A 9,592-nucleotide genomic window follows, 5' to 3' on the forward strand; every position below is an offset into this window, starting at 1 on the left:
ACTAAGAGAAGGAACACCTTATGGCCTAAGACACTGGACAAGGGTTTATAAAAATGGTCACTTTTTTTCCACACTCTTTCTCTTTAACAATAAAACACATCTCTGTGTTTCAGATCCTTGAAGATACAATAGGCTTACTTCTTCCCAGCCTCACAGGAATGTTAGAAGGATAATTTGATCAACATATGCAAAAAGACCTGGATCTAGCAATATAGGTGTAACAAAAAATATAACACTAAGTAGTACACATTGAACATATACATTTATCTTTTTAAAAAAATACTTTTATTTTAAATCAATGACCAAATTATGGAAGAAATGTTTACCACACATCTGCTTAAATTTTGGACTCAAGTGGGAAGACTGGACAAGCATAAATTTTCTTTAAAGGGTTTGACTCCATGATTTATAATCACCTCTTTACTTCTGACTTCTGCCAGGTTAGCTAGCACTAAGGTGGAATGCAGAGATCTCAGTCATTTTGCTGTGATTTGTTCTCCTAAACAATACATACATTTACTATGCATCATTTCCCCAAAAGGTTTTTGTAAAATATTTTCTTTTAGTTAGCTGGTACTAGATTTGGAAAGACAGACTGGTTTCTGGAAAGGCCTAGTGGGGGGTTCTAAAGGAGCTAGTTCAATTTGAATCAGCTGTACACCTTTGGAAATCTCTCTTGGTTTCCCGCATCTTTAGTAAAATAAGTATTTCTATAATTCCTGGTCCATCATTTGTAGTTAATAATTCTGTCCAACCAAGCATGGATGGAACAAGCGTCAGTATTGTATTCTGCATGTATTCACAACTCATAAATGAATCTTCTTGGTTCCAATGACTTACCATTCTGTACCTGATTCATCTTTTCTACTAAGCTCTGACAGTATCTAATCTCTATTTCTTTCCACAGATTCATTTTTACAACAATCCCTTCAACATCCATTGTACTAAGGCTGATGAAAAGAAACTGCATAAGTTATTTGTAATATACCTCTAGGCTTTCTTACATCACCTCCATGCCTGCAACTGTCTACTCTTAAAAAACTGTGTCTTACAGCTGTTTGGTGTTAATGTTTATTCTTTTCTGGTTTTGTTTTGGGTTTTTTTTTTTCCATTTGTTTTCACTTCTCATGAACAATTGGATAGAAAATAATTTTTACATTCACTATATGGATATTTTCTGTACGACTTTCTTTTCTGTACTTAGCCTAGCTATACATGTCATCCCTGATTCAGTTATGGTAAGTTTAAAACATCTTTATGAAAGTCAAAAACATTTTTATTTCTTGTGTTCACTTTTTTTACTCATTTTTAAATATGCTTTCTTCTGTCATGTTACAGAATTTTAGGTTCTATTCATTCTCTGAATATCCTGAAATAAATTATAGTGTGTTTATTACTAAGTGACTCATACATACTTATCACCTGAACTAATTTATGAGTGATGTCAGGAAATAAATCAAGTATTTTCCAGTATTTCTTGGTATGCTCTATAAAATTTTTAAATTTTTATACCAAAAAGTGCAGAAATAGACCTTCTCTAAATCTTATGTCTTGAAAAGATTTATCATGATCATATAGGCTTACCTACTCTTCACCTATAAGAAAATAAAACCACTTTTTTTATATACATATATAGTCGATGATAGAATATAAAGATTCTTCAGCTGATCACCTTCTATAATGTAGACGCACTCTCTGTCAGGAGGATACTTGTTGGGATAATTGGGAGAAGTAAAGATGCCTCCTTCTGCATATTTTGTCCAAGTTCCACACTGCACTGGTTTCTGTCCTTCGGGAGTAGTTTGCTTTTCTGTGAAACAATCACATTAAGCATTATATAATTAGCTCACATGACACTTAGAACTCTTACAGAATAAAACAGGCCCTTCTGTCAGTGGCCTCAGCTTTTTTCTATTGAGACTAAGTGTGTGATCATTGACCTGGAGGAAAGCGGGACTGTTCTTTAGGGGTACAAACATCTAATTCTTACTCAAAATATTTTTTCAAAGCAGAGAAGAGGCTTGGATGTCAAGGGGAAGACTTATTTATATTGCTTTTTAAATAATAACCTTGTAGGGAAAACACATGCTCAAGAAATGGGAGACATGAATTTCCCACTCGTATATCTCAAAAGGCTCAAGCATGTGCTCTATCAGCAAGCTATGTGCCATAATACAGGAATACATCAGAGTTGCAAAATCAAGGAAAAAAACCCACAGAATTAGCATAGAATATACAAAATGTTTTGAATTTTCAGCAGCTTGACTCTATATTTACCGGACAGAGATAGACAGGGGAATTCCTGGATTCTGGTTCATAGATTATTTTTATCTTGCTGTTTGCGATAAAATTAACAAATAGCTCTGAGGCCAGGAATCACAGCCCAGAACTTTCCTCCTCTGTTGTGAATCATCAGAAAGCAGAGTCAGACCTTCTTGTTTGCTTTCTTCCTAGCCCTGAAACTCTTGCACTCCTTTCTGCACATTGGCAGAGAGCCTGGAGACAAAGGTTTGAGTCTGTTCAGGCCGAAGAAGATGAAGGATCACTTCCTGGGCACCATGCTTTAACAAATAGGCTACAATAAGATGGATTCTTTGGAGGGAAAAATAGCTAGGCTGGAATTAAAAGGAAGGATACTAGGTTGTAGACTTCACACAGGTGTCTGAAGAGGACTCCTGTGTTTTGCTCCTAATGAGGTATCTATATCCAAGGAGTGTCCCATCTAACTTAAACCTCAGATGTGTAGAGCCAAGTTTGTTTGAGGTTCCCTCTTATGATCAGTGGAGGGAGACAGGCACCTTCCAAGGATGATTTTAACCACCCGAGATCTGCCTTATGCTCTGCAAGCATTTCTCTTTCTTCCTGGTCTGTATCCAAGCTAAGTACGACATGGATCCTAATTTCTTGAATTCATGCCCGTAGGGACTGAGCATTCAGACACACGTTCAGACACACTCTGTGCTTAGCAACTCTCCCTGCTTGGCTCTCACAACATTAAGCACCCAGGGCTTTTAACAACCTATTTCTATCTCTGCCCTGCACAAATGCACCCATGATACCCAATTTCAGATTTTGAATTCTAATTCAACAAGCAAAAAGATCTTAAGCTCAGTGCCCAAACTGGACTTCCCAGCTGAAAGTGGGGGTACTTCACAATCTTTAGTTAGAGTCAGGCTGAGTCTTTAGTTCAATCTAGCTGTGGATCAGATCACTAACCTGTTTTAAAAAAGGTACCACTGGATTTGTGTGTGTGTACAGGCACACTAACACAAAGAACAAATGAACAAAGGACAGATGCTGGAAGTAGGTGAACTACTGAAAATTTCAAGAACTAAACTAACAGCTCAAATCCATACTTTGAACTCTAATGTCTGAAAAAAATGTCTGAAGTTTACATACCTGTTCCTTTTTTGGTTGCCCCAGACAAATGTAGGATGATTAGACTTGCTACAACTGAAAGAGAAACATGCATTAGATATCACAGTGTGATAGTGCCTGCAATCAAATCAGTTGTAAACATTTATTTTAGAAGAATACAAATTGAATAGAATTACTGTAAAAAAAAAGTTTAATGTTTACTTGCATCTTTAAATTGAACATTTTGTATAAACAAGTTTCTTTTTGATCTGTCCTTGTAAGTATTAATTTTTGAAAATGTATCCAAATAAAGAGAAGATCTTTTGGGTTTAAAACAAAATCCCCAGGCACTGATGTTTGCCTCCTACTTTTTTCTTTTTTTAATATTAGAGAAAATAACATTTTACCAATATTTATTTATAAATATACTCGCTTCAGCCAGTAATAGAAAAGTGGCTGCTTTTAACAGAGGGAGACAAAGGCCGGCTAAGTTTCAGTGCCACTGGACTCACTAATGTCTCTCACTATGGCACAATAAAATTTGAAAATGAGTACTGGGAGTATGAGAGAAGTGAGGGGTTGGGTTCTTCACATCCATCAAAGCATTTGCAAGTCCCCAGTGAAGTAAATTATTGTGTGTGTTTAACAGTCTCATTAATCTAGTTTGTTTGACTTGTGGAGAGGGTGTTTCTTTGTGCTGCAGTGAATTTGCAGCCCATTTTACAAATAGAAATCTCCTATCTCCAACTGTGATAGGACAGCTATACCTCCTGGGAACAAATGTGACCTTTCTGAGATGGACTTCAATCTGAGATACTTCCTGAGTTTCTGGGAGTTTCCAAATATAACATTTTAACTAGAACAGGCTAAGAGGCAAACACTTTGGTCAGTCATAATGACACTGCTTTGGAAGACCAAAGTGACTAGCTAGCTACCTGATAAAGAAATCATGCACTGATGATAGCATTTTCTTGTCATCTCCCATATCTTCTTTGGCTATTGGAGACAGTGGGATAGCAAGAGCGTAAGAGAACATACCCATCAGTTCTTGGAGTGCTTGGGGTTTTGACCCCAGCTAGTTCGGTGTTAGGCCCAGACATACTGGCCAGACCGCACTGAAGTTAAAGTGGAGGTGAAGCTGTGTTGTTTATTCTGAGTATTTTGGATTGATCAGCTGTCATTTGTATTATTGACTGTGATGAGGAATTGACAGACCTGTGGTCTTTAACAAATGTAACTGAATGGCACACTTTCCTCTTCTTATCCCCCAAAGACACCAAAAGTCATCATGGGCTAGTAACTAGCTACCTAAATGATCCTTTCAAAGATGGTGCTTTCATCATTTTCAGCTTTTATACTGCAAATAGTGTACAATTTTTACCCCAAAGGAAGCCAGTCTCCATATTTCCAGTATTCTGATGGCATTGAGATCTCTATTTCTATGTCTTTGACCCTTCCTGTGTGACACAGGGTTTGAGGCATGGATGATGGCTACCTTATTAAGCAGGGAAAGGCTGAAGTTCTGGGAAAATGAAGGCTTGGCAGCATATTCACTATTTCTTGGTCAGGCTCACAGCCCCCGTGTCTTTTTGAATCCCTCAGCTAACAGAGACGGATGTTGGCAGAGCTGGTAGTTAAAAACTCTTCTGTGTCATGGGCATTCAGTGAGAACATTACATCTTCTGCTCGGATCTGAACGCTACCCAACCATTCATGCCCTTACTCTCCTCAGGGATGGATTCTGGAAATACACGCTAGCTGGGACTCTGCCCTCCGGCTGTGTCAGAATCTAAAGGAGATGCAGGATTCGCCCATTTACTAAGTTGCTCATTTACTTTAGCTGTGTTTCATGCAGTGAACATACTGCATCTATGCCTGTAATTCTCACCAGTCAAAAATCTAATTTCTCAATAAGTGTAAGGTGGATTGGTGTTAGAATACGGAGCCAGCTGCCGGTGTTCTTTTTGCCCACAAATTTATAGAAGCTGGAACAGGATGCACAACAGCCAAACAAACCCCATGTGAGAAATGTTTCTTCTTAGCCAATTAATAACAACTCATATCTGACTCTTACAGGTTCATTTCAAGCACCTTTATCTATTAGCTCTCCCCTCCTTTTCTATATGGAAAAAATTGAAGTTCAGAGAAGTAAGGAGAGTTGGCCCAAGTCACAGAGATATTATTACCAAGATTACAGACAAAGCACAGACTTTTAAATTCTAGCTGTAACCGCTAGAAAGGATACTTCCAAGTCGCAGAGCTGTGTTATTCCAAAGCAGGGAGCTATACTTAATGTATCATCATGTAAGTATTTATTATTAATAAGGAATCAAAATAATCTTGATAATAAAATGTAATAAGAAGAAACTAAGAGACTAAGTTTTTCTGGACGTATCATATCTCACATGTGGATAAATAAAGTGAAGTATGTCTCCCACATTTCAAAAAAAGAGAAAGCCTCTTGATTTCGTGACATTAACACCATCATCACCAAAATCTGTATATTGCCATGAAAGTAATTAAAATTATGGGCTTTAAGGAAAAAGATAACATGGTATTTTTTACTTAAGCAGTCAAGGCACTCCATTTTAATCTATGACCCCTTGTCTTTTTTCTTTCTCAAGCCACAGGAAAAGAACAGTGTTCCTCACAGAGGAAAAAAAAAAAAAAAAAAAAAAAAAGACCCCAGAGAGACCAGTGGTGCAATCTTCACTCATTGAAAACTGTCACTGTGGAAGCTTTGGCAGTACAGCAACAGTATTGTGATTATCTGGGTTTGGGAATTATTTTAAAGAAGTTTCCACCAAATTTCTTGTTCCATTCTCTCTGTGTTCTTCCTCTCCCTTTCCCTCCTAATCACGGGTGTAATTATAATCATGCTTTCTAGTGCCCCTCTGATTATGCATCTTCGCATTTTTTCGGATCTGTGCATTTTTCCATTACAAGCCGTACGTTAGGAGATTTATCTCTTGGCCAGGCAGCTTTTTGGAGGCTGTGATTTGGCATAGGCATGGCTTAGCCTAGCGAAGAATTGTTGGACAAGCAATACCTGGCCATAAGAGCTGCTATTTTACAGGTGTGGGCGTCGAGAGAGGTGCTGGAAGGAACTGTGGCCAGCCGAGCCCCTTGCAGTAGAGTGACCCTCTGCAAAACTGAGGAGGGAGAAGAGGTCCCATCCACGCAGCCTGAGGCCCCTGGGGGGGGGGGGGGCGGGGGGGTATCTTCGACGTGTAATTGTTAGGTTTCGGTGCCTCCCCGCTGCTCCTGGAGGATTTCTCCCCAGGGGGCCGCCCCCGCCCCGCAGCCCTCCGGGATCCGCGCCCGCTGTGGCCGCCCCCGCGCCCCCTCGCTCCACCGCCGGTTCGAGCCCCGGCTGGGGCTGCGCCGCACCGCCGCGGACGGCGGGGGCCCTTCCCCGCTCCCTCCCCCGGCACGTCGAAAGCCGTCAGACACGTCGCGCCCAGGTGAAATCCTCCAGCCCCCCGCCCCACAGGGCTGACAGACACCGGCTCCCCGCCGCTGCACCGCAGAGTGGCGGGGAAGGGGGTGTTGTGCGTGCTTGGGGGGAGTTTACCCCCACGCCGCGGAGGTCTGGGCGTCCCGTTACGCTACTTGTGGAGGCAGCGGAGGGCAGGAGCCCGTGCGCGGCGGCGGAGCTCAGCCGGGGCGGGGGGGGGGAAGGCGGGCGGGAAAGGGGAGATAGATACTCACTGTGAAAGAAGCTGCGCCCATGGGTCATGTCTGTTCCTTACACAAGGGGCTTCGGTCTCCACTAATTCCATTTAGATACGGGAGGACTTCCAGTGGCGGGGAGAGGATGGAAGTAGGAAAAGAAGGAAAAAAAAAAAAATCCCGAAGCCCACACACAGCAGAGCGGAGCAGCCCTTCCTCTCACTCGCTCTCCCTCACCGCCTTCAAATAATCACCGCCGGCTCGATCCCATCACAGCCGAGCTACCATGAGCACCACCACAAGCGTTGCATCGCGGCGGCGGGCAAGGCGGCGGCGGCCCGCGCATCCAGGTGCCGGCGGGCGGCGGCGGCGGCGGCGGGGCGAGCCGAGCCCCTAGTCACCAGTTTCATACAAAACCAAAAGCAGATCGAAGCATTTCCTGCAGGACTCCGAGCCCAGCGACTTCCAGCCCTTCAGCTTCTTTTGATGCATTGAAGAAGGGATTAATGGGTCCGTCATCAGCTCCCTGTGCTTGCTCCTCTGAAGGGGTGGGGGCGGGCGGGAGGGAACCCAAAGAGGAGGGGTGGGGGGAAGAAAGATTTACCAAATAGGGGATTTAGTCATATTTGTGTGCAATGCGATCCTTATTAGAGAAGAAATCCTTTAAAATCGAGCAAATCCATTTCTGCAAAATCTTCTCCCTGCGCGTAGCATAGTATCAAGTGGTAGCAACGGCAAGAGGCTGGAAACACATTGCACCGTCTGAAATCCTCTCGGGAATGGATAGAGCGAGATAGAGATGGATGAGGGTAGAGAGATGTCCCCTCACTTCTCCAGTCCAGGGCGAGAAGCAGAAGAAAACCCTGGAGACTCTTCCATTCATTCAGTGCAGGGGAAGGGGAAGGGGAGGGGAAGGGCGGGAGGGTGGCGGTGGTGGAGAAAGAATTATTTCAAAACTGAGAAAGGAAGAGTAAGAGGAAGGGATCGTTTCCCCTCCCCAATCAGCTCATGGATCAGACAAAATGCTCATGAGTTCCTCCTTGAACTGCACCTGCCAAAGGAAAATAGAAAAGGTTTTCCCCCTTGAGAGGCGACTTCTCCACTTACACACCTCCACACACTCACGCGCGCGCACACACACACACACACACACACACACAAAAGGGAGCAATAAAAGTTTAGCTGCTAATCCTCCGGCCGCAGATATAATGATTGCCTCTTCCAATCCGCCTAGAGACAACAACAAAATCTCTCCCTTTCGCTCCCCCCCTCCCTTTCTCAGATTTATCTTCCTCCCCAGCTACATCCCACCCCAAACACCCATCCCTTTGACGAGGCTGCGGAGGGCTAGTGTCCAGGGCGGGAAGGGAGGGGGAGAGTAGAGCAGGGAGAACATATTCATAGTAAGAGTTCTGAGAGAAGCTGAAATGATTTCAGCAAAAAACAAGAGAGGAGGAGGAGGAGGAGAAGGAGTGGCTGGACAGAAAGGGCAGTGTCCCCCCTTGGCCCCGGGAGCCGGCCCTGCAGGGCCGCGGCAGCCGCCTCCCGCAGCGCCGCGGCCCCGGCACCCCCCGGCCCGGGCAAGGGGAGGCCGGCGGGGACCCGCAGGGGCGAAGCGCGGCGGCGGGGGGGCGCCGAGGAGAAGGGACGGTTTGTGCCAGAGAAGTGCGAGGGGAGCAGGATGAGATCCCCCGACCCCTCCTCACCGCCGCTGCGGCGGCGAGCCCGGGGAAGGGCCAGCGCGGGGAAGCCGCCGCCGCCCCCCGCGGGGAGGGGGAGCCCAGCCGAGCTCCCCGGGGCACAGTCAGCCCCCTCCCCCGGCTCCCCACGCCCAGCCAGCCCCTCGGAGGCAGGGGCGGCCCCGCTCCTCCTCGCCCGCACCTGATGCTCACGCTGTTTTGCAGTGAGAAAAGTGTGTCTGGAAGCGCGCAGGCGGGGCGGGGCGGGGGTCGGGAGGGTGTTGGGGAGGAGGCTGCAAATCTATTAAAAATCAAATACAGTCCGGGATGCACCGTTGAGCGGGTGAGGAAAGGCAAAGGGGAGGCGAGCGCAGGTCAGACGGCGCCGGTCGCTGCTTGCAGGCGGTCCCCGCGGCCGGGCGCGGAGGGGCGGTGCGCACCCGCGGAGCCGGGCTGCCCGCCGGGGTCGAGTCCCCCAGCCCCGGCTCTGCCGGCTACCTGGTGGGCACGTAGTCGGGCGACCTGTTGTCTTTAGGGCAGCTTTTTAACGAGGCGGGTACCTTTACTCCCTTTGGGACAGCACTGAACAGCACAACTGATGTTCTAGAAGGTGAATGATGAGGAAGCCTCGATATTATTTTTTTTTTCCAGTAACTGGCCTTGCTTTAACAAATAACCTCAGGGCTTTTTTCAGCCTGTGGATTGTCTGCTCTGTACTCTGAAATCAGGAATGTATCTGTCATCGATGCTTACGAATGCAGTCAGTCAGCAGCAGCAGCATGCACATTAGGCTAAGTCTGAGGTGATTGTGGCTAGCAGAATTCATCCATTCAATCAGCCAGCCAGGCATCACCCCAACCAGCCTGACTCTGAGCATTTAAAAA

At 45.4% G+C, this 9,592-nt stretch overlaps 1 protein-coding gene across 7 annotated transcripts in view; it reads right to left on the minus strand.

Moving 5' to 3' along the window:
* NETO1 (neuropilin and tolloid like 1) overlaps window positions 1-8,066 on the minus strand; it is a 68,189-nt gene extending 60,123 nt beyond the window's left edge. For all 7 annotated transcript variants that reach the window (XR_012623124.1, XM_074822918.1, XM_074822909.1 and 4 more), the window contains exons 1-3: window positions 7,069-8,066; window positions 3,400-3,453; window positions 1,673-1,810 (exon numbers count right to left, since the gene is read on the minus strand). Coding sequence is in view for 6 of the 7 variants with exons in the window: in XM_074822918.1 (XP_074679019.1) it covers window positions 1,673-1,810; window positions 3,400-3,453; window positions 7,069-7,096 (220 nt within the window). In the remaining variant the exon portion in view is untranslated. The remainder of the gene's footprint in view (window positions 1-1,672; window positions 1,811-3,399; window positions 3,454-7,068) is intronic.
* Between the last annotated feature and the right edge of the window lie 1,526 nt (window positions 8,067-9,592).

This window comes from Strix aluco, chromosome 1, assembly GCF_031877795.1.
Source record: "Strix aluco isolate bStrAlu1 chromosome 1, bStrAlu1.hap1, whole genome shotgun sequence".
Classification (NCBI taxonomy): domain Eukaryota; kingdom Metazoa; phylum Chordata; class Aves; order Strigiformes; family Strigidae; genus Strix; species Strix aluco.